The sequence below is a fragment of the Tamandua tetradactyla genome, chromosome 16 (assembly GCF_023851605.1).
Source record: "Tamandua tetradactyla isolate mTamTet1 chromosome 16, mTamTet1.pri, whole genome shotgun sequence".
NCBI classification, from domain to species: Eukaryota; Metazoa; Chordata; class Mammalia; order Pilosa; family Myrmecophagidae; genus Tamandua; species Tamandua tetradactyla.
The window spans coordinates 12,682,331-12,704,555 of record NC_135342.1 but is presented as its reverse complement, the minus strand read 5'-3'; the positions used below and the strand labels follow the sequence as shown (position 1 = coordinate 12,704,555).

The following is a 22,225-nucleotide window of genomic DNA, read 5'->3' as shown; positions in this document are numbered from 1 at the left end:
ACACAGAAGGACAAATGCTATGTGACTTCTCTTATATGAAGTATTTAGAATAAGCTAATTCATAAGAGACAGACAGCAGAATACTGGTTTCAGGGTCTGGGGAGGCAGGCGGGAGATGAAGGGTTGGTGCTTCATGGGTAGAGTTTCTGTTTGGAATGATGAAAATGTTCTGGAAATTGAGGAGAAAGGAAGAGGAATTCTTCAAAGGACATCAAGAGGTTATTGAGCTACCTATGGAATGCAAATAGTCTTGCTTGCTAATTGGGTACCCTGGGTGATAATATTCAAAAGGGCATCTCTTGCAGGAGACCTGGGTTGGACTCCCGGTCTCTGCACCCCAAAAAGAACCCTCCCCCTACCTTCAACCCCCTAAAAAAACCTGACATCTCTACTTCCTGCAAATATAAACCAGGCTGCTTTCTTTGTTAAAGGAGTCCTGGGATATTTTCTAGGTCCCCACTCCCTCTGGAGCAAAGCAAACCCATAGCTGTGGTCACTTCCGCACTTGAAGCCCGAGCACTGGAGAAGGAGGGGTGGACGGCTGCAGGCAGGTCCTAGGTGGAGTCTCCCCACCGCCCGGCCGGGCCCAGGGGCCTGGTTTCAGCACACCCACCTTCTGCAGCTTGCGGTCCACGTTGAGATAGCGGTTCCTCTCGATCCGCAGGAGGTCCAGCTCCTCCCGCAGGGCTGCGTTCCGGACCAGCTGGACGTCAAAGCGGCAGACGACCTGGGCAGGGCCGACACGGCAGCCTGTCTAAGGCCTGGCTTGCCTCCCTCCTCCACGCTCAGCCCAGGAGCAGGCACCGGCCAGAGATGGGGCCTGTTTCCTCGTGGGGGACCCTAATAGCCCAGACCATGGTTTCCTTCCCCTTGGGGACCCTCCACCCCCCTGGGATCCTGTCTCCTGTTCCCCCTCAGGGAACCCAGGGGTTCAGGACGGCTCACACCCAAAAATTTGGTCCACCTTTTCCAGAAGCTGGCCCCAGTGCTCGGTTCTGCCCCTAACCCCCAGAGTTCAGGTTTAGGGAGGACCCAAGAAATTGCCCCTCACCCTGTCCAACTGGTCTTCCAGGATCTTAATCCGGCGCCGGATCTTGACTTTCTCACCCAGGATGAACCCCGGGGCCTTGACATCCTTCCGATGGACAAAGATCCTGATCTCCCACTCCTGGATCTGGAAGACAGAGGCCGCTGCTGCCGATTGGTTGGCCGAATATGGGGCGACTGACTGAGTGAGTGTGGCTGACACTCGCTGTTCTCGTCATCCTGCGCCTCCCTCTTTTAGCCTTCCTCTCCTAATGGCGGTCCCGCCAGGCCTTCGACCACCACCACAGCCCTGCCAGCCACGCAGCCCACCCGAATCCTTTCCTCACGTTTTAGGGGGACGATACAAGCTGGAAGGATGGGACTCCAAGAATTAACCTCTCAGGGCCCCCACCACGTGGGGGAGGGGGGGATCCTGGGAGAAGGAGGCCAGTGGAGACAAGATGGACAGATGGCCAGATGAGCAGTGAAGCCATTAGAGTCCCTGGTCCTTCTCACTTCTGTACTCATTTTCACTCACTTCATGCCTATCCCCTCTCCCAGGCTAAACTGGAAGCTCCATGTGGGCAGAGATGTTTGTCTGCTTTGTTCACTGCTGTGACCATCTAAAACAGTGTGGTCTGAGTGGATAAATGAATTGCTTAAGACTGTGTTTCCCAAGCTATGTACCAAGGGATCCCAGGGCGCTGCAGCAAACTCAGAGGGGCGCCTCATGAATATTTTATCGTTTTTGAGGGAAACACGGGGTTAGTAGTTCAAGGTAGTTCACAGGCTCAACACCAGATGGCGCTACATTTCTTTCCCTGGTGTCCTAGATTCGCAAAACTGCATCTTCAGCGGTTTCCACTGTGACAAAAAGCAAGTATCCCAAAACGTTAGCATTGCGGCAAACTAAGCCACGAATACAAGGGAGGTCTCTGTATTATTTCTTACAGCTGCATATGTATCTATGATTATTTCAATACAATTTTCAATTAAAGAAAAAAAGAAACAGGTGCTCCGTGAAATGAGGGAGGACTCCCAGTCTAACTCCATGGTTCGATAAGTCACGTGGTGCAGGATGGGCACACGCATCCAATTAGTAGGTAATTATGATTTTCAGAAATGAAATGCAATTTTTTTTCAATTTACATATAGTCTTTTTACAACCGATTTCTAGGTCGTGAGGACATAAACTTTTCTTAGGTTGTTTGGACCGAACTACTTAAGAGAACTGTGAGTAGTGCTTTGCCAGGGCCAAGTGGACCACTCATGAGTTGATTTTTCAAGACTTCTCTGAGCCACCTGATTCACTGTTGGAAGCCTGAAATTGACCACTGAATTAGTTTTCTGTCACTGCAAAACCAATCATCACAAATTTAGCAGCATAATTCAAAAGCCATCTATTATTATCTTCCGGTTTCCATGGGTCAGTGGTCTGGGCACAGCCGAGCTGCGTCCTCTGCCCAGGGTCTCACAGAGCTGCGGTTGAGGTATCAGCGGCAGTCTCAGCCAGGCTCTGGCTTCTCTTCCCAGCTCACATGCCAGCGGAATTCAGTGCAGCCTCTCAGGTCAGGGCCCCTCTGGCTCCCTCCTTGTAGCTCTCTCCACACAATGGCAGCGTGCTTCTTCCAGGCCAGGAGGTGACCGACAGTCTCTCCAGTTATCAGGAGTCTTATACAACATAACCCTCACTTCCGCCGCATTCTGTTGATTAGAAGTCAGTCACAGGTTCCATTGGCTCAAGGGGCAGGGGGGTGGCGCAGTAGGAGTATACAAAGATGTGACTAATTTGGGGGGTAACCTTAGGGTAGACCACAGCCAAGGTGGAGGTAAGTATATACTAGCTATAAATCAAGGCTTTCTTCCCCCTAAGAGCTGGTTTGCTCTTGCATACCTCTGACTGTGGGATATTTATTTTGGCCTAAACATTTCTAAGAAACTAACGGTGCCAAGAACAAAGAAAATTTGGGAGCCACTCATCCAAGAAATTCTCCCCTACCCCAAGATTAGAAAATACCCTCTTTCAATTTTTAAAACTGTTCACGTTTTGCTTTTCGTATGTAGCTCCCTAATCCAACTAGAATTTATGTTTTCATATGGTATGAGATCGGAATTTTTTTAAGCACTTGTATTGAGATAGAAATGGCATTCAATAAACTGCATATACTTAAAGTATACAGTTTTATAAGTTTTGACATAATCAAGATAGTGAACATATCTGTCACTCCCAAAAGTTTACTCGTTTCCTTTGTAACTCCTCCCTCTCCCTTCCTACAGCACCCTCTCCCCAGGCAACCACCGATCTGCCCCCTGTCACAATAGGATAATTTGCATTTTCTAGAGTTTTATACTAATGGAATCATATAATCTGTTCTCCTTTTTGGAGAGTGGGACATGGCTTCTTTCACTCAGAAAAAATTTGTGAAATTCATCCATTTTGTTGTATCAATGGTCTGTTCCTTTTCATGGCTGCATAGCCTTCCCTGGTACACATTCACCACAATTTGCTTACCCACTCGCCTACCAATGGATATCTGGGTTGCTTCCAGTTTTGAATTTTACAAATAAAGCTGTTATGAACATTCATGTACAATTTATTGTTTGGACATTTGTTTTCTTTTCTCTTGGCTAAATACCTAGGAGTGGATGGCTGAATCATGTGCTAGGTATAGGTTTAACATTTCAGAAACAGGGAAGCTGTTTCTCAACATTTTACACTCCCACCAGTAGTGTATGCGAGTTCCAGTTACTCCACATCTGTTAACACTTGGTATTGTCAATCTTTTTCATTTTAGCCAGTCTAGCAAATAATGTATAAGTATCTCATTAAGGTTTTCATTTGCATTTCCCTAGTGACTAATAGCATTGAACATCTTTTCACACGCTTATTTGCCATCATATATCTCCTTGGCGAAGTGTCTTTTCAAGGATTTGTGCCCATTTTTTCTATTGTTTTCTATTGTTCTCCTCCTATTGCATTTTGAAAGTCCTTTATAAATTCTGCCACAAGACCTTTACCAGATACATATTTTGCAAATATTTTCTCCCAGTCTGTGGCTTATCTTTTTATTCTCTTAAAAGTGTCTTTCAAAGAGCACAAGTTTTTAATTTTTACAATTCCAGCTTTTCAATTCACGCTTTTATAGATCATGTTTTTGGCACTCTATCTAAGAAATCTTTGCCTAACCCAAGGTCACAAAGGTTTTTTCCTACCTCTTTTTCTACAAGTTTTAGAGGTTGTATATGTTACATTTAAGTCCATGGCGGTTAACGTCTTATTTTTCCTTTTAAAAATCTTGTGCACAGAACATGTATTTACAACTTATAAATTCACAAAGTGAACGTCCTTGCAACCACCACCCCCAAGACATCCCAGGCACCTTCCGAGTGGCCCTTCTCAGCACTGCCATCTTCCTTTCCACAGAGGCACCACTGCCCTGCCCAGTTCGTTCCTATGGCTGCTGCACCAAATGGCCACCAATTTAGTGGCTTAAAACAACACAAATTTATTATTTTACAGTTCTGGAGACCAGGCATCCAAAATCAGTTTGCTGGATTAAAACCAAGAAGTCAGCTGGGCTGTATTCCTTCTAGCAGCTCTGGGGAACCATCCATTCCTCTTCCAGCTTCTAGATGCTGCCCTCATGCCTTGGCTCCTGGCCCTGCATCCCCTGACCTCTGCTCTGCCATCACATACATCTTCTGTCTCTGACCCACTGGACACAAACCTACTGGGAGGGTGCTTTCCGTGGCCCCATTTCTCAGATGAGAAAGCTGAGGCTCAGGGAGGTATGAACAGGCACTTGCTGCTACTTAGGATCCCCTGGAGCCTGGTCTCCATACCCACCTGCCTGTCCAGGTCTCTGGTCTGCTCCTGCAGCTCCCTGACCTCTTCCTCAGCCTGGGCCCGGCACTTCAGCAGGCGGCCCATGTGCTCCAGCCGCTCACTGTCCCGCAGCTTCTTGACCTGGCTCTGGGCCACGCTAATCTGCAGCTGGAGCTTGGCCCGCATTTCCTCCAGGTGCCGGATCTCTTCTCTGCCGGCCAGAGGACAGAGCTCAGCGTCACCAAAGGCCAACACACTACCCGTGCCCTCCTCCCTCAGATCCCCCTCGACCACCCCCTCTGGGGTCCATGCAATGGGCTCACAGTTGCTTGTTGATGCGCTGGTGGACTTCCTTGCTGTAGGCCCGCCTTTCACCTTCCATCACCTTGCACTGCCTCTGCAATCTGCTCAACTCCCAATCAGCTGAGGGCCGGTCCAGGCAACGGACTCAATGAGAATCTCTGTCCCCAACCCTCTCCTCCCCAAGACCTAGGCATTCTTGTCCACGTAGGGTCTCACAAGCTGCCCTTAAGCTCCCCCCACCCCTTCATACTCCCTGTACCCCAAGCTGACCTCAGGTTCTTTCCCCTAAACCCATTCTATCTGTTCCGCATATATCTGTTTTCCTACTAGAGAGTGCTCTTGGTGGGTCTCTCTGTCCCCAACAACCCTGCGGGACCAGAAACTCAGGAAAGCTCAGGACAGATGCTGGCTTCTCAGGCACCATCCTTGCACCCTCCTTGTGCCCTCCTTCCTCTGCAGCCCCCCATAACCTGGCAACTCTCAGCACCACCTGCCTGCTGACCCTCTCTGGCCTGACCCCAACGTTCAGGCCTCAACCTGCTGGCAGCCCCTCACAGCCCCAGAGGCTTCATTCTACACCCAGAGCTGACCCTGCCCCTTGGGCTCACCACTCTCCATGGCCCCACCAGGACAAGGTCCCAGTTCCTCAGTCTGGCGTTCAGGGCCCCACCCACCTACCTCTCCACTCTCACCCCCGAACTCCCCACTGTCAAAGCACTTTGCTCTAGCCCAATAGTGCTTAAACTGGAATGATTTTGCCCCCTCCCTCCCACCCCTGTCCCCAGCACACACACAAACACATCCCTACGGGATATCTGCTGATATCTGAAGATATTTTTAGTTGCTGCGATTGTTGGGGTGGGGGATGCTGCTAAACCTACAATGCGCAGGACAGCCCCCACTCCCAACCAAGAATGTCTCGACCCAAATGCGGATTGAGACACCCTGCTCCAGGCAGTCACTGTTCTCTCTGCTGATACACCCTTTCGTTCCTGCTCCTCTTGGTAACTCCTGGCAGGAGCCCTGCGCCCCACTCAAACCTGCCCTCCTGCGAGGTCTGCCTAATTCCCTCCAACCCCCAGGCTCGGCCCACCCATCTGGGATGGGACCCTGCAGGGCGCCTCCTCCTCGCCGCGGCGCAGGACCTGGAACTTGGAGAAAGCTCAGGACGCGAAAAGAACTAGTGGACTAAAGAAAGGAGGGAGGAATTACCCATTCCCTCCAATAAGGTCTCGGTTTCGTCTTCGGAGCGGGTGGTCCCTGCCGAAAGTCCCAAGGGCATCTCGGCCGAAGAGGGTGCGGCTCCTGTAGGGGCCGACACAGACCCCTTCAGAGAGCAGCAGGCGACAGCCGGGACGGGGGCGGCGCAAGACGGCGACTCCAGAACCTGCCCGGGCTTCTCTCGGACTCGATCCCCCCGAGGGGGTGGGCTGGGCCATCCCTCGGGCCTCTCCCCCCACCCCTCCAGCCCCAGCCTCTCGCACTCTCGTCTTTGAACTCGGCATCTCCGAGGCGGGACTGTATGGGGAAGGAGGTCACCGAGGAGGAGGAACCCCCCGGCCGGCTGTGGGGGTCCGAGCCCGCGCCCTACCTGCGGGGATGCCCGACTTGTCCTAGGTGCTCCAAGCTCACTGTTGTGGCCTGGTTACTGGGGAGATAAGGGACCAATGAGGCCAGAGGACAGCCGCCGCGGAGCCAAGGGGCGAGGCTGCGGGAGGAGGGCCGGGGTCGGGAGGGGCGGGGCGGGCCTTGGTGGGCGGGGCTGAGGGGCGGGATAGGAGGGGTCCCGGGTGGGGCGGGGCGGGGCTGTGGTGACGCGAGAGGCGTGGTGAGAAGGTTTGGGTGGGCGGGGCTGGAGGGTCTGGGCGGGCTTTGATGGGCGGGGCGGGGAGGGCCAGCGAGGGGCGGGGGCGGGCCCGGAAGAACCTGTGAGGGGCGGGGCTAGTCAGGGCAGGGGCTCAGACTCGGAGGGACTGTGGGAAGTCCAGATGGCATGGGTGGGGAGCACGGGACTGAGAGGGTCTCGGGAGTGTCGCGGGCATGCGTAGGGTGTGCTGTGTTTTCGGGGGGTAAAGGCGGGAGCTGAAAGAGCCTGTGGAGGCATGGCTGGGAGGAAACGTCTGGAAAGCGCTAGCTTGGAGGCAGCACGAGGTCCTCGGGGACGGGGTCTGAGAGGTGCGGGTCTGTGTTGATTAAGACCACATTGCTTTGAGAAGATCCCCTAGCAGGGACCGGTGAAGGGAAAAAGCTCTCACCACCGCCTCAGACGCTCGCAGCGGCTCGCCACGCATGCGCGGCCAACGGCCTCCAGCGAACCCGCCAAAAACCCGGGGCTGCCGTCGCGGTCCGCGCACTGAGACACGGAAATGGGCGGGGCTACGTCACTTCGAGCCGCCCCCGCCTTCCGGACACGCCCCCTTGTGGTCACGCCCCCTCTGCGACCAGTAGCTGCCCACCTGGGGCTATCCCCAAGTGGGCGTAGCTCCTTGCAGGCTGGGTGTGCCTGACGCCTGCGGTTTCCTGTGGGAGGAAGCGGCCCTTGGACGCTCAGCACTGCGTGAAGCCTCGAGGCCTCAGGACGGGGAGATCTCACCACCGCCCTTGAAATCTCCTGATTTTCCCCTTTCTGCAGGGTTCTGGCTTGGGAGACCCGCAACATCCCCCGGGTACCCAAATCTGGCGCTGATTCCAACCAGCTCCCGTTTCAAGTTTCCATCTCACTCGTCCCTGGTTCTGCTAATCCTAGGTTCCACTGGTCCTGGCCCCCTTTCCTGCACTCCATCAGTTACCTAGACTTTCTAACTAAGGATCCAAATTCAAAACCGCCGTCTGTGGACTGCCAGTCTTAGCTTTCCTCCAGGATTTGCCCCTTACCCAAAGCTTAGAGACCTTGAACTAGGGTCCAATACTGAATCCACCCAGGGCCCCATATAGTGCCTGTTGTGTGCCACGTACTGTTCTGAGAACTGTGCTATGATGGATGGAAGTGTTATTATCCCTGTTTTACAAATGGAGGAACTGAGGCCCAGAGAGTTTAAGAAGTAAAGCAGCTTAGATTTGAATTCAGCCAGTCTGGCTCTAGAGTCTGTGCTATACTGATACCCCCACTTCTGGGTCTTCAGTCACTGAGCTCAACTACCCCAGATGACCAACAACTTTCCCCAACCCCTAGCTCCTTTCAGGGATCCAGGACTGGAGTTTTCCTGGCTCTCAATTCCACATCAGACACTTGAACCCTTGGCCCTCACTTTTCAGGAGACTAGACACATCCCCAGCACCCAACCCTTCCAGGAGATCCAGGCACCTAGTCATCACCCCCATCCTAGTTCAATAACCCAATAATAAATAATAATAGTTAACATTAAGTTTCTGGGCCTGTTACCAGACAAGGGTAGTGGGTTCTTGCCTGATGCATTCAGTGACAAATTCCTGAGACACAGGGGTTTCAAAGAGAGAAAGGCTTTATTGCTAGGCACAAAACAGGAGAGCAGATGGCCTATGGGCCCAAAATTTGTCTCCCCAAACTGAGCTAATTCTGATAGTTTTATGGTATCAAAAGATGAACAGGTTTTAGGAAAATGAGCACAATGACTCTGGCTGTTGTAACGAGAGGTGATATAATTATTGAGCATGTACTGATTGATTATGTGCTCTGTCACAGAACATATGTAAGAAAATAGTGGCTTTGATATGATGATGGGCATGATTTTTAGTGTTATCATGAGGTACAGGTGAAGTATGGCTTAAAATCTAAGATACTGCGCGTGTCAGGCCATCCGATTAAGGTTAGATCCAGCTTTGGTAATCAAGATAACTTTGGAATTGGGGTGGGTTAGCTCTGGGCTGACCCAAGATCCTTCATTAATAAACATTAGGGGCTGTCTTTAGTGATCACAAGACTCCAAAGTCAAAAAAAAAAAAAAATACAAGTGAGGGTCAGTCACAAGGTTTTTACAATCACACGGATCAAGATAAAGGCTGTACATTCATTATCAGAGATCAAGGCGGTTAGATTACAGTTCAAACATTTCAGGTATTTCCCTCTATCTATTCCCATGTACTAAAAAGCAAACAATATACAGCTATATAATGATTCAACAACCATAATCATCCCTTAAATCCTAACTTCTCAGTTACAGATCATAAAACTCTTGTATCAAAAAGTCCAATGGCTTCCCACTGCACTGAGAATAAAATCCAAACTCCTCTCATAGGCCTCAAGGGCCCCCCCTTTTTTTTCTGTTCTCACCACCCCCCTCTCTGGGCTACAGCCACACTAGCCTTCTGTCTATTCCCCAGACCACCCAAGCTTGTTCTCAAAAGCTTTTGCACTAGCTGCTTCCTTCTCCTCTTAGCATTTGAGTGACTCCTATCTTCAGATCTCAGCTCAAATCTCCTCAAAGCTTTCCCTGACCACCCTGTTTAAAGTAGCCACCCCACCCCATCATTATCTCCATCACTCATTGTATTTCCTTCAAAGCATTTATCACTGTCCTTAATTTACTTAGCTCATTGATTTGTTTTTCCGTTATTGTGTATCTCCCGGTGCTAGACGGTAAACTCCATAAGAGCAGCAGGAATCGTCTTGGCTGTGTTCATTATTAATTCCTGGTTTATAGGAGATCGAAGAAAGTTTGATTAGAGGGAGGAAGAAAGCATTAAGAGCTTTCATGGCAGCACCACCTTACGCAACCCTCCTAACAGTATCACAAGTATTATTTAATGAGTGGCAGTATTTTGTCAGTGTTATCGTTATAATGTCCATTTCACAGATTAGGAAACCAAGGCTCAGAGAAGGGAAATAATTGGCCTGCGGTCACCCAGCCAGGATGGGTGGGAGCCTTTTGGGATTCCTAATTTCCAACTCCTGCCCCATTCCAGAATCTCCAGATCCCTTCTCCCAGCCCCTGACACCCACTGTGCTGCCCATTCCACAGGAAACTTGCCTCCCTGCCCAGACTTCCATGCCTCCACGTAACCAGTCCCAAGTGCCAGCAGTCCCAGGACAAGAGATGGAGAACAGAACCAGGTCCTACCAGCCCCTGACACTCCCCCCCCACAACCCACCCCCCCCACACCAACCTCCCCCGTCCCGGAGGATTTCTCATCTCAACGCTGGGAGGAAGCCCCAGAAGATGCCGGATTGGAGGTGGAGGGTGGGGGCCGGAAGAATGAGGAACCCAAAAGCCTGGGCCCACCCTCTGGCTGCAGACATCAGCTGGGTGCGGCGAGAGTGGGTATAAAAGGGTCAGTATATATTGAGAGGAGCAGAGGAAGAGAAACCAGGAGAGTGAAAAGAGAGATTGGGAGAAGACAGAGAGAGAAGGAAGCATTGACAGTAAGGACAGACAGGAGAGAGAGAAAGAGAGGCAGAAGGGGGGAGAGAGAGAGAGAGAGAGAGAGAGAGGGAGAGGGAGAGCCGGCGGGTTCCGGATCCGATAGAAGGAGGGAGTGAGCCAGAGTAAGAGCGAGGGAGGCGGGGGCCTCGAGAGGGTGGAAGGAGGGAGGCGAAGGGCGGGGCACGGAGGCCCAAGCAAGGGACTTGACTCCAACTGACTTTTTCCCGCGGCTCACGGTAAGTTTCCAGTCCGTTATTCGGGCTGGGATTTCTTTGGTGATTTTGGGACTGCAGTAGTTTGGGGAGGACACCCCAGGCTGGGAGAGGCGCCCCGCTCTCAGCTCGGACTGGAATCCAGAACTTCAGAAGTGATCTCTTAGCCCTTGGGGTGGAGATAAAGGAAGGGGAGGGGCCGGCGGGATCCCCGCAGGGCCCCCAATCCAAGATCTGTCCTGCAGAGCTTCCCCGCGGGTGTCCGCTCTGCCCTAAGAATCCTGAGATCCAGGCTTTGTATGAACCACCCCTGCCCCAGTCCCCATCTGGGGAACCTCTAGACCCTCCCTTTTTGGACACCCAAGGGTCCTGGGAGGGTGGCTCCTTCTTGGACCTCCCTAACCCCCCTGGCATTGAACTTGGTCTGTTTTCCCCACTGGGATCCAGGTGCCCGGCAGGCATGGGTCTGGCAGCTGGGTGGGGTGCAGACCTCCTGGGCATAGCCAAGGGGCTGGGGTTTCCCTGGTGCTTGTAGGGTAGGATGAGTCACCGATGACTCATACGGTCCCCTGCCACCACCACCCCAGAAGAGGAGTTGTGGGGTGAGTCAAGGATGCCTGTCGTTGGAGGCAGCCCCTAGCTTGCTGATGAATCTGAATTTTTAGATTCTTGCCCCTATGTGTCCTTCTGAGGGACCACATTCCTAGTCCTGCTCATTCCAGGACCCAAGGGTCCATTCCAGGCCTTCTGCAGCCCCTGAGGAATGCAGGAGTCCAGGTCCCAAGCCCCGTCCTCCCCCAGAGCCAGGAGCTGGGGCCATGTCCCCCTCCCCGAACTGTTCCTATAACCGCATTGGGCGCTCCAACCCCTGACCCTCCCCACCCCAGGTTTCCACCGCAGCCATGTCTCTCCTCCTGCTGGTGGTCTCGGCCCTCCACATCCTCATTCTCATCCTGCTTTTTGTGGCCACCTTGGACAAGGTAAGCCTTCTCAGAGCACCAGGCCCTCCTGCCCCCCTGCAGACTCCCGCCAGGCCACGCCTCGAAATTCACTCTGACTCTGCCTGATGCCTACATCCTGCCCTGCCCCCTGACCCCAGTCCCCTTCCTTCTAAATCCCTGCTGTCCCTAGTCCCCTGGTCCTTGTCCTTTTCCAAACCCCAAGCCTGCAGCCTCCCTGACCCCACCCACCTTCCTCTCCTAACCCCACCCCTTTCTCCACCCAGTCTTGGTGGACTCTTCCCGGGAAGGAGTCCCTGAATCTCTGGTACGACTGCACATGGAACAGTGACAACAAAACGTGGGCCTGCAGTACCGTCAGCGAGAATGGTGAGGGGAGAGGGCCGGCAACAAAGAATCTGCAAAGGAGAGGGGGTAACCCCAAGTCTTTTCTGCAGACCAAGTGTGGGAACCTCCAAGGTTTTAAGTGGGTGGGGTCCATCCCCAGGCTGAGTGGATGGGACTGATGTTCCGGTTGTAAAGGCAATGGCCTGGAAGCACCACCCCACCCCCTTATAATTCAAAAAAAGATGGAAGCCACATGCTAGAGGTTTAAGGAATAGGGAGAAAGTCACCAAGACAAGAATGGGACTATGTTTCCCAATGAGTAGCTGGGGCCATTTGTCAACATTCCAAGAGTGTGGGGCTGGAACCACTTTAGGTTCTAAAGGGGTGTGTCAAGTACATCTGAGTTCTAAAGGGTCAGGGCTACATCCTCCTAAGGTTCTGTGTGATTAATGTTTAAATGTTAAACATTAACATTTAAATGTTTAATTCCCCTAAGATCAAATGTTTTTCCCCTAAGATCAAAGCAAGAATGTCTGCTCTCCCCACTCCTATTGGACACTGTACTGGCGGTAGCCAGTGCAATAAAGCAAGAAAAAGAAATAAAAGGCATGAAGATTGGAAAGGAAGGAGTAAATTTGTCTGTGTTCCCAGACAATGTACTTGTTTATGAAGCAAAGCCTAAAGAATCTGCAAAGCAACCACTAGAGGTCATTAAGGAATTTAGTAAGGTCACAGGCTACAAGGTTGATATAAGCGGCTCCCCTAAGTATCCAGGAGGGCATGGCTTTAAATGGGGGCAGGAGGCAGGGAGAGAGAGGGGCTCATGATGAGTGCACAGGGGGAGCTGGCGCTCTGGGCCGTTCTGTCACTTCCACGTCCATCTCCCCCTCCTGCAGGCTGGCTGAAGGCGGTGCAGGTCCTCATGGTGCTGTCCCTCATCCTCTGCTGCCTCTCCTTCATCCTGTTCATGTTCCAGCTCTACACCATGCGGCGAGGAGGGCTCTTCTATGCCACGGGCCTCTGCCAGCTCTGCACCAGTGAGTCCTGCCCCCCACCCAGAAGTTGAGGGGAAGTGAGAGGGTGTGGCAGATGCTGGGGGCCCTGGTGAAAGAAAGGGATTCTCAACAATCCAAGAACTACCTGACTTGCCTCCCCAGGCTACCTCTCTGCCTGGAAGCCGATGGGAGTTGTAGTTTTCAGTGACTCAATAGTGGTTGAGGAATCAGGACATAAGCCCTGGGCCGTCACCATTCAGGGCGTCAAGGAATCAGGACTGCAGGAGGGGATGTGTGGCAAATCATTTGGGTCCTAGGGATGGGGGTCTAAATAATACTCCAAGAGAGAGCTCTGAATAAGAGTAGTGGTGTTATAATTATAGTGGCAGCCAGCTGCTGTTTCTTATAGACCTCCTGAGTGTCAGTCACTTCAGGGATTTTTATGTACTTTTAAATTTTTTGACTTCAGGTACAAAGGGCTAAGTTCATCATAGTCCACAGTTTATGGAATCTTCTCTTCCTAGGTTTTTTGCAAAGTTCCTCTCTTGTTTTATTAGTTCCCTGTTTGAGTGCTTGTCCTGTAAAAAGACACTTAAACTATTCCATGGATGGATGGATGGATGATGGATGCATGAGTAGGTGGGTGAATTTATGAATGGATGAGTTGGATTTATTTATGGATAGATGGATGAATGAGTGATGGGTAGATGATGGATGGATGGGTGGGTAAATGGGGAGATAGCTGGATGGATGGATGAGTGGGTGAGTTGATGGATAGATGGATGGGTGGATACACAGATGGATGCATACATGAATGGGTGGATGGATGGATGAGTGGCTGGAGAGGTGGATGGATAGATGCCTCGATGAGTGGATGGATGAGGTATGGTGGATAGATAGATGGACGGATAGGTGGGTGGGCAGATGGATGGATGGATGAGTGGGTGAATGAATGTGTGATATGTGGATAGGTGGATGGATGGATAGATATTAGTGTCCCTTTTATCGATGAATAAATGGGGACTCAAATTAAATTAATTTCCCAAGGCCACCTTGCAGTAAGCTGGGTGTGTGGCACTGGGAAAGAGAACCACAGCCCCCAAGCAGTAGCTGCTCACTTGCTCTTCAGTGGCTTCTTTGCTTCGGGAGTTCCTGGAAACTGTGGTTTTCTGGGAGCTTCTGTGTGACGCATGGTTCCTGTGTCCCTGCAGGTGTGGCAGTGTTCACGGGTGCCCTGATTTATGCCATCCATGCCAAGGAGATCTTGGCGAAGCACCCGCAGGGGGGTAGCTTCGGCTACTGCTTCGCCCTGGCCTGGGTGGCCTTCCCCCTCGCCCTGGTCAGCGGCATTATCTACATCCACCTGCGGAAGCGGGAGTGAGCGTCCCACGCGGCGCTGATGACCCCTCCCATTCTTGGCTCTCCATTTCATCACGAAGCCCCCACCCCGCGCCCTCCAGAAAATAAAACCGTTTAACCGCGGGCTCTTCCTTTGCTTCCTTCCTTCCTTCTTTCCTCCTCCAGGGACCAGACTGTTCGTGCCCGATCACTCCTGAACCATAGAGAGCCACCCTCTCCCTGCCCGTGCCAGCCACTCTGCCCTCAGAATGTCCAGCTTCAAACCCCTGTCCCCTTCCTCTCTGGGACCCAGGAGTCCGGGCTCCCAGCCACCTTCCCCTCGCATAGACCCAAGGGCCTCTGCCCTTCTCCTTCAGCACCAGGAACTCTCCAGCACCTGAGTCTAGACCTTCAGGCACTTCTGGGGAAAAAACAGGAGTCTGGGTCCCTCTTAGGACTCAGGAATTTGGGGTCCCTGTCCTGTCTTTGCATGCATAAGGATCCATCACTCTGTCTCTCTCCCTGGGACCCAGATATGGTGTGTGCGTTCTTCTAGATTATCGGTCTCAGTTTTTCTTTCTGACCTGCCCTCTGGGAACAGAGCTTTCTTTTCCCCGCTTGGAACACAGTCTCCTTCCATGCAAGGATCCAATGCCTCCCCTCCTTCCTGGCACTTCATCTCTCCCCAAAGGCAGTCTCTAGCCCATATGACACCTTAATACAAATTAGAAGGTATCCCACTTCTCCCAGCTGAGCCCCAGCCCCCCACCAGGGCACAGTGGGAGGGGGAGGCGGGGCAAGGCTGGATTTTACACACCCACCCATCCATTCCCTGGTGGGGTGCCACTGTGCAGTGAACAACCTGCCCAACTGCACTCGCATCCTACATCTGCCGCCCATCGGGAACAAGGTCTCTCCTCTGGAATCAGATCCTTCTAAGATCCTCTTCTACGGTCACAGCCAGCCTTCAGCCACCACTCTAGGATTACAGCTTTCTCTGCCCAGGACCCACTCACATGCATTAGTACTACCCCCAGCCCACACCCTCAATTCCTTCTTTCTTCCCTTGGGTTCCAGCAGCCACCCTCTCATCCACCTCACTCCAGCCATTCAGATTTAAACATGATTTATTCCTTCGGAGGAGGGGACAGGGGAGAAGTTGATAGACCAATAAATACACAGGCTGCAGCTGGCGGGGAGATGCAGACCGAGGTAGTTTCTGTAGAAAGGTGAGGGACCCGGGCAGAGAAGGCACCGCAGCGCTCTTGGAGCCTGAGTAGTAGAAACGAGTCTTGAAGGGCGCCTCTGGGAGCCCCTGGCCCGCAGCTGTCTGCCTGGCACAAGGCTCCTAAGCCCTTCGGTCTGGACTAGCTGCTCAGGAGTCGACTAGACGGTCCCCCCTATAGGCAGCTGCGACAGAGAGCAAGATCGGGTTTCCCTTTGAAATCCGGATTGGCTGCTTCTGGCGAAACTGGGCCCAAGGTTGATAGTGGCCAGCAGCTGTCACGGGCCGCCTGCCAGGGGGCAGGGCTCAACGGCTGTCATTGGCTGCGGATTGTGGGCAGATCGCCGCGAGCCGGCGAAAAATACAAAGTTCTGCAGCCTCGGGCGGGGCATAGCGGCACTGGGTGCTTTAGAGAAGCAAGAGCTGGACAACTGCGATTGGCCGGATCCGCTCTCCGCTCCCAGCCGGACCACCTCTGTGGGTGGAGCGGCTGGGAATAAGCGGCGAATTCCAAGCGGTAAGAATTGCTTTGACTGGCTGTTCATCAGGAGGACGGGACAGCACTTTCTGGCTGCTCTGATTGGCCACACTGTTTAAGTTTAGGGGTGGTGAAAGGGATTGCATCAGTAATTGGAAATTGGGGCGTGGCAAAGCCTGTGACTGACAGCTTGTCGTGGGAGAAGGCGGGGCTTAGTTCCTAGCCAGGTGGGGAGGTTTCTGTCAGGGGTTTTCAATGCTGGGTGCGGACTGGGGGGCCTCAGAAGTGGTGGTGGCCAGGGGGTGCAGTTTGGGGAACCCCGGGGGAGGGTATAGCCCGATGCTGGAGGTCAGGACTTGCAGGTGGGCCAGGGCCCGAGTTCCGTTGAAGGCCACGTCACAGCCTGACTGGGACAAGAGCCAGTTCTCCACCTCCGACTGGAGCCACCGGGAGGTCTCTGCGGGGGGGAGGAAAGGCAGGTGTGTGAGGCGGGAGCTGGGGTCAAGGGAGAGCTGGGGGCGGAGAACTGGCTTTGGGAGCAGCGCAAGGGCACACTTTAGCTTGCAGGGGAGTGGGACAGCGTGGGAGGATCTAGAGGGCCAAGAAGCGCTGGTGTGGGGCGCTCATCAGGGATGAAGCCGGGACTCTTGTTCAGGGGAGGGGGCTCTCGTAAGCAGGGGACAAGGGTCTCCTGCAGGGAGGGGGTGAGCTTGCGTAGGAGCAGGGCCTGCTAAGACAGGAGTCCGATTCCAGACACCCATCGCTGTTAGGGTCAGCAGAGGGAGGGCACACCAGAGGGGCCGCGTCCAGGATCAGGGCCCTTTGGGGACGCGGGGGCCGGTGGCGTCACGTCGAAAGTGGGATCCGAGGTCCTCTCTACAAAGGACGTCTAGTGTAGGCGTTCTGTCTAGGAAGATCTTCGGGGTTCCCTTTCTAGAGGCGACAGCGTCTGGTCGGAAGTTGGGTTCAGGGATCCCGTCGGCTCCGGGCCGAGGTCATCTCTGGGGTCGGTCAGGATCACCAGTGGGAGACTGGGAGGGGCAAGCGGGCAGCGTGGGGATGGTGTCTCACTGCAGCAGGGCCACGTGAGAGTGAGTGGAGACTCGTCCCTTTAGGGGCCGGGAGGCAGGTAGTTGAAGCCGGTGGGCGGGGCCGGAGCGGAGCGCAGCGGGACCACCTGCGCGCCAGGTACCGCGGCCGCATCCTACCTTCAGGCGGGCCGCGCGCGCCCCCGGGCCGCCGCGCCAGGAAGCTGTGCGCCAGCAGCGCCTCCTTGACGTGCTCGACCTGCGCGCGCAGCGCCAGGGCACTGAGCAGCTCCGAGTTGTTGGACGTGCTGCGGTAGTAGAGCATGTGCGCCAGCTCCAGCGCCTGCGCGCTGCGCCGCTGCCCGAACATCTGCAGGCAGGACAGCGGCCCCCGCGGGCTCAGCCCGGCGACCGGAAGCGGGGGGGCAGGGGGCCGTCCTCTGGCCCCCGTCCCCGCCACCACCACAGCCCGCGGCCACTGCCGCTGGCACGGCCCCGCGAGCCGACTCCCGGAGCAGGGGGGGGCGGGAGTTGTTGAAAACACACATCCCCTGGCCCTACCCAGACCTCTTGTTCGGGTCGCGAGGGCTAGGGCCCGGGAATTTGTATTTTACACACATACACACAGCACACACACACTTGCCCCTGGGACCCCGAGACCTCCAGCCCCATGCGGGGCTGTTGCACCCCGTTTGTGACTACTGCACCGGTTCAACTCATCTGGACCACGAATTAATGGATCATTCAAGGATTTCCAAACGATAAAATTTTTAGCCTTGAAACTTTTTGTCACGTTAGATTTTTAAGTATTTTTTTTTAAATCTACCATTGAGAGACATGCTAATGTACTTCCAGATGGTACGACTAGGATTTGCTTCAAAATAATCCAGTGGTGGGGGAGCTGGGGTCTTTAGGTGAAACCATAATGAGTAACTGTGGAGGCTGGATGCTGGAAACTATCCTCTCTACTTCTATGCTTGTTTGAACTTTTTCATAATAAAAAGTTTTAAGGCATTAAAGTATAAAGAGACGTGTCAATAGAAAAGAGAGACTGGCAAAGCTGCTTTGAGAGAAAGAAGAAAGTGGCAGGAAGGGAGCACATCTGGAGCTCAGCTGTCTCAAGGCTGCCCTTTCCCCTGCATGGACTCACTTCCCCATTGCTGGCATCTCCAAGGAGGGCAAGCGTGAACCCACGGGTGCCCCCTGGGGCCCATACTAGGAACCTCAGTCTGGACTCCTCAGGGCGTGCACAAAATGAATGCAGCGCCTCGGTCCTGCAGCCAGCAGCCCTGGGGGCCAGTCCCAACTCCGCCCCCTAGCAGCTGTGAGCTGCGGACCTCACTTCTCAGGTAGCACTGATCCAAAAATGAGACTGATGGCAGGGACCAGAAGGAAGTTAATACACAGTTAATAAGATACTTCAGATGGAGCCTGGCCCAGAACAAGACTTAAGAAACATTAGCTATTACTGCATGTCCACCCCCACCCTGGGACTGAAGCCCTGTTTCTTAAAGTACATATTGCCTCCCACGCCACATCTCACCACCTGGCCCAGGGTGAACCATCAAAATGCCCTGCAAATGCTAAAATGACATCAAAATGCCCTGCAAATTGCTAAAATGGCCTGTCCAGTAGAGGTGACGTGGTTATGTGTGGACAACCCCCTCTTCTTCTAAGCCCAATGCAGTACGTTTATATTCCCGCCTTGGAACTAATGCCATTTCTTCAGGTAAGGGCAAGATGCAGGTACTGCGCGTGTTAGGGACAGTCTGGGATGAAAAACACACTAAGTTTTATGTTCTTTTTTGCCGACTAATGGAACTGAATTCTTATACCTTCAACAAGCACAAAGATGAAGCCAGACCTCTCTCCGGACAGGGATCACCACCTACCACCTCCTGGATGTTCCCTTTGACACTCTCCCTGCCCCTCACTCCCCCTCCCAGGGTCCCCGGGCCCATGAGCTCTCACAGGGGGCTGTGTCCTGGGGTTGCAAAACCTGACCTGCTGTGAGTAGAAGTCCCGGCAGTTATGTTTCATATGCTGGATAGGCTGGGACTTGTGTGATGACCGAGGGACCTGGAGACTTCCCCTCCAGGGTAGACCCTGGTTCCTTGGGGGACAGTCCCTCGGGACACTGCATCCCTAATCTCAGGGGTGCTGCCCCAGGAGGCTCTGGATGTCATCTGCCTGTTATTTCTTCTCGGGTCACACATGCCCTGGGACTTTACCTCTCTCCCCTGTACCTCAGACTCTAGCCCCCTAAAAGGGGCACCAAATCCTGCTCACCTCATCCCTTCTCTTCCAGTTTCTAGTCTTCTCTTTCAAATCTCTGCTCAAATCCTGCCTCTTTGAGGAACCACCCCTGCCTCTACCCAGAGCAGGAATTGCTCCCTCCCCAGCCCTTCCAAAGTGCCTCTCCACCAGCATAGCCTGGCTCTCAACTGCAGGATTTATGACTAGTCCTCCTAAGCCTGTCAGGATGGCTGAAAACAGCTTGAAAACCAGTGAGCCAGCGAGTGAATGATAGGCTGCAGCAGATGCCTCTTGCCCGTCCACACGCCTGGGGCCAGAGCCAACCCTCAGGAGAATTAGGAAAAGGCGGCCCCTCAGGGTGGATTCAGCTTCAAGACCGGGCACACGGCTTGGCATGCAGAGCACAAGATGGGTGCCAGCACCCCTCCCCCATCTCCGCAATCAAGAATCCCTGTACAGTGAACTACCTGCGCAGCTGTCTGTGGGTGTCCTGCACTCACAAATGGCAGAACCAGGAATGGAGCTTGTTTCAAATACAGTGCCCTGTGTCCCAGTCCCAGAGTTTTCAACTCAGTCCAGGTGGCTGTGCTAATAAACCAGCTTCTCGGGTGTTCACCCAGCCAGGTTGGGGTCCAATTAGTAGGAATAATAGTCCAATTAGTAAGAATAATAGCAATAATAATAATGATAGCTAAGACGGTAGAATGAGACTTAAGCCTCAGCAGCTGGGCTCCAAAACACACCTTCTTCAGCACATCCTAAGCAGCCTCCCAAGGTTCCTAGAAGAGACCCCTGATGGGTGGAAATGCTCATGAGGTCCCCACCACCAGCCGGGCTCTGGGCCGCATGCCTTCCATAGCACCCCCCACCCAATTCTCACACAAACCTACAAGGTGGGTCCCACCACTCTCCCCATTTCCAGATCAGGAAACTGAGGTATAGAGGAATAAGCCCATCCAAGGTTGTGCTGAGTAAAGTGAGGTAGGGAGGGAGAAAGGGAGGAAGGAAAGGAGGAAGGAAGGAAGCAAATGAAGCCCAACATGAAGTGGGAATAATGCACCAAAGAAACAAAAATACAGTTGGCCTGACCTTGCAGCTGGGACCCAGGAGCAGGGGTGGGGCTGCTCACCTTGGAGGCCCGCAGGCCCATGAAGGCTGCAAAGATCAGCAGCAGCAGCGAGGTGGCCACCTTGAGGTCGGTGAGCACCACCATGCCCACGTTGACAAAGAACACCACGCCCGAGATGAACAGCGTGAGGTTGAGCAGGGCACGCTGCAGGGTCGGAGTGCGCACCTTCAGCTCGGGCAGCAGCTGCTCCAGGCCCTCCAGCGGCGTGTCCTTAAAGCTCTTCAGCACCAGGTGCCCTCGCTTCGTCCGAGCCGCCAGCACCACCCGCTTAAAGTATCTCCTGACGGACAGAGAGTCAGGAGGGGGAAAGTGGGATCAGGACCACCCTGGGGAGTCCCTTCCAACCCCATGACATCCTCCCTGACTCTGCAGTCACATAAGCATTTTGAAAGGCCACTTAATAATGGTGTGGGGGGAAATAAAACAGCCATAAGTGAAGTGCCCAACAATAGGGGATCAGTGAAATAATACAATCCCTTATTGTTGGACATATAGGTTGCTTCTGATTCTGCACCCTTGATAAATGAGAGCTGAATAAAATGATTTTGCTTAATTTTTTTTTTAACATGGGCAGTCACTGGGAATCAAACCTAGGGTCTCCAGCATGCTTAGTTAATTTTTAAATTCAAATTCCACACATATATGCAGAGTGACTACGAGGTGCCAGAGACCCTTATTACACTCTGGAAATCCTACAAAATGATGAGTCAGTCATTGCTTCTTTGGAGTATGGGAGACAGATCATTAAACATATGCACTGCAAGAGATATGAAACTTTTTCTTTGCATTCGGAACCATACTTAATAAAGTGATTTCTAGAAGGCTTGGGTAGGTCACAGGCCCACTGGCCAACTGTGAGAGGATCTGGCTTGCCTGACCATAGCCTGTATTTGAGTATTCTTAGTTAAAAACATGATGTTCATCAGAATCCATTCTGTGTCTTCAGAATGTCGCCTTCCCTTTCTGAGCCTCGGTTTTCCTTGTTCAGAAAATGGGGAGAGGAAAAATGGCTTACACTTTTTCTTCCCTGGGTATTGGAGCTCTCATTTTCCCTGGGGAAGAAAAGGCAGCATCCGTATGATTCATTCCTCCCCCTTTCTCAGCTTCCCACCAGGGCCCCGGACACCCATACTGACCTGTCTGTCCCCTCTCGACTCTAACCTTGCTCCCTCTTGCTGCAGCTGGGGAACAGGGGCCACCTCACCTCTCTGTAGGGGGCGACTTGGTGAAGAAGCCACGCTTGGAGCCCACGCTGGACTTACGGGGCATTTGCCCGACTCGCTGGCCCAGGGCCCAGAAATGCATGTAGACATATTGATCCAAATTTACTGTCACCTGCCAACAGGGGTGAAGAGGATACAGACAGCTGAACATGGGCTGGCTGCAAGGGCAGAAGACCTGAATTAGATGACCCTCTCCCCAGTGACACTCCTTGTCCCCCAGGCTCATCAACATCCAATGCTGAGGCAGGGCAGCCACACTTGGCCATCCAGGTTGCACACTGCACCGGGGCACATCCTCCAAGACAGCGCCATTCACACCGTCATCATCTTTTTACCATATTTCCTAGACCCTATGATGCCAGGGATTTTTAAGGTATCCCATTATTTTATGAATCCAATAAAAAAGAATGCATGCTGCCAATTAAACCAAGTCACACCATCACTTGTAAGACACAACCTAGTTTCAGAGTGGACGAAATATGACTTTAGGAGAAGTACACCTTGTAGCGACAAGATTTGGAACCGTAAAACGTTTCAGTTATTTTTATTGTAATTTCGACT

At 52.9% G+C, this 22,225-nt stretch overlaps 3 protein-coding genes across 5 annotated transcripts in view; 1 reads left to right on the top strand and 2 right to left on the bottom strand.

Moving 5' to 3' along the window:
- The window catches only part of ODAD1 (outer dynein arm docking complex subunit 1), a 29,354-nt gene extending 21,854 nt beyond the window's left edge, over positions 1-7,500 (bottom strand). The window contains exons 1-7 of one of the 2 annotated variants that reach the window (XM_077131285.1): positions 7,411-7,500; positions 6,747-6,803; positions 6,368-6,460; positions 5,176-5,275; positions 4,874-5,063; positions 1,052-1,174; positions 614-727 (exon numbers count right to left, since the gene is read on the bottom strand). In XM_077131285.1, coding sequence (XP_076987400.1) covers positions 614-727; positions 1,052-1,174; positions 4,874-5,063; positions 5,176-5,275; positions 6,368-6,437 — 597 coding nt within the window. In that variant the 5' untranslated portion in view covers positions 6,438-6,460; positions 6,747-6,803; positions 7,411-7,500. Of the gene's footprint in view, positions 1-613; positions 728-1,051; positions 1,175-4,873; positions 5,064-5,175; positions 5,276-6,367; positions 6,461-6,746; positions 6,804-7,410 lie in introns of those variants that run through there. The other variant, XM_077131286.1, reaches the window with a different exon arrangement.
- A 2,811-nt stretch (positions 7,501-10,311) lies between these two features.
- On the top strand, positions 10,312-14,470 carry EMP3 (epithelial membrane protein 3 (MAM blood group)). The gene is made up of 5 exons (XM_077131287.1): positions 10,312-10,730; positions 11,594-11,686; positions 11,932-12,034; positions 12,889-13,029; positions 14,199-14,470. The coding sequence occupies exons 2-5, from the start codon at positions 11,609-11,611 to the stop codon at positions 14,366-14,368; spliced, it is 492 nt and encodes a 163-aa protein (XP_076987402.1). The 5' UTR covers positions 10,312-10,730; positions 11,594-11,608; the 3' UTR covers positions 14,369-14,470.
- A 964-nt stretch (positions 14,471-15,434) lies between these two features.
- The window catches only part of TMEM143 (transmembrane protein 143), a 22,768-nt gene continuing 15,977 nt past the window's right edge, over positions 15,435-22,225 (bottom strand). For both annotated transcript variants that reach the window (XM_077131272.1, XM_077131271.1), the window contains 4 exons: positions 21,646-21,776; positions 20,442-20,721; positions 17,237-17,426; positions 15,435-16,485 (listed from right to left, as the gene is read on the bottom strand). In XM_077131272.1, the coding sequence (XP_076987387.1) occupies positions 16,271-16,485; positions 17,237-17,426; positions 20,442-20,721; positions 21,646-21,776 (816 nt within the window). In that variant the 3' untranslated portion in view covers positions 15,435-16,270. The remainder of the gene's footprint in view (positions 16,486-17,236; positions 17,427-20,441; positions 20,722-21,645; positions 21,777-22,225) is intronic.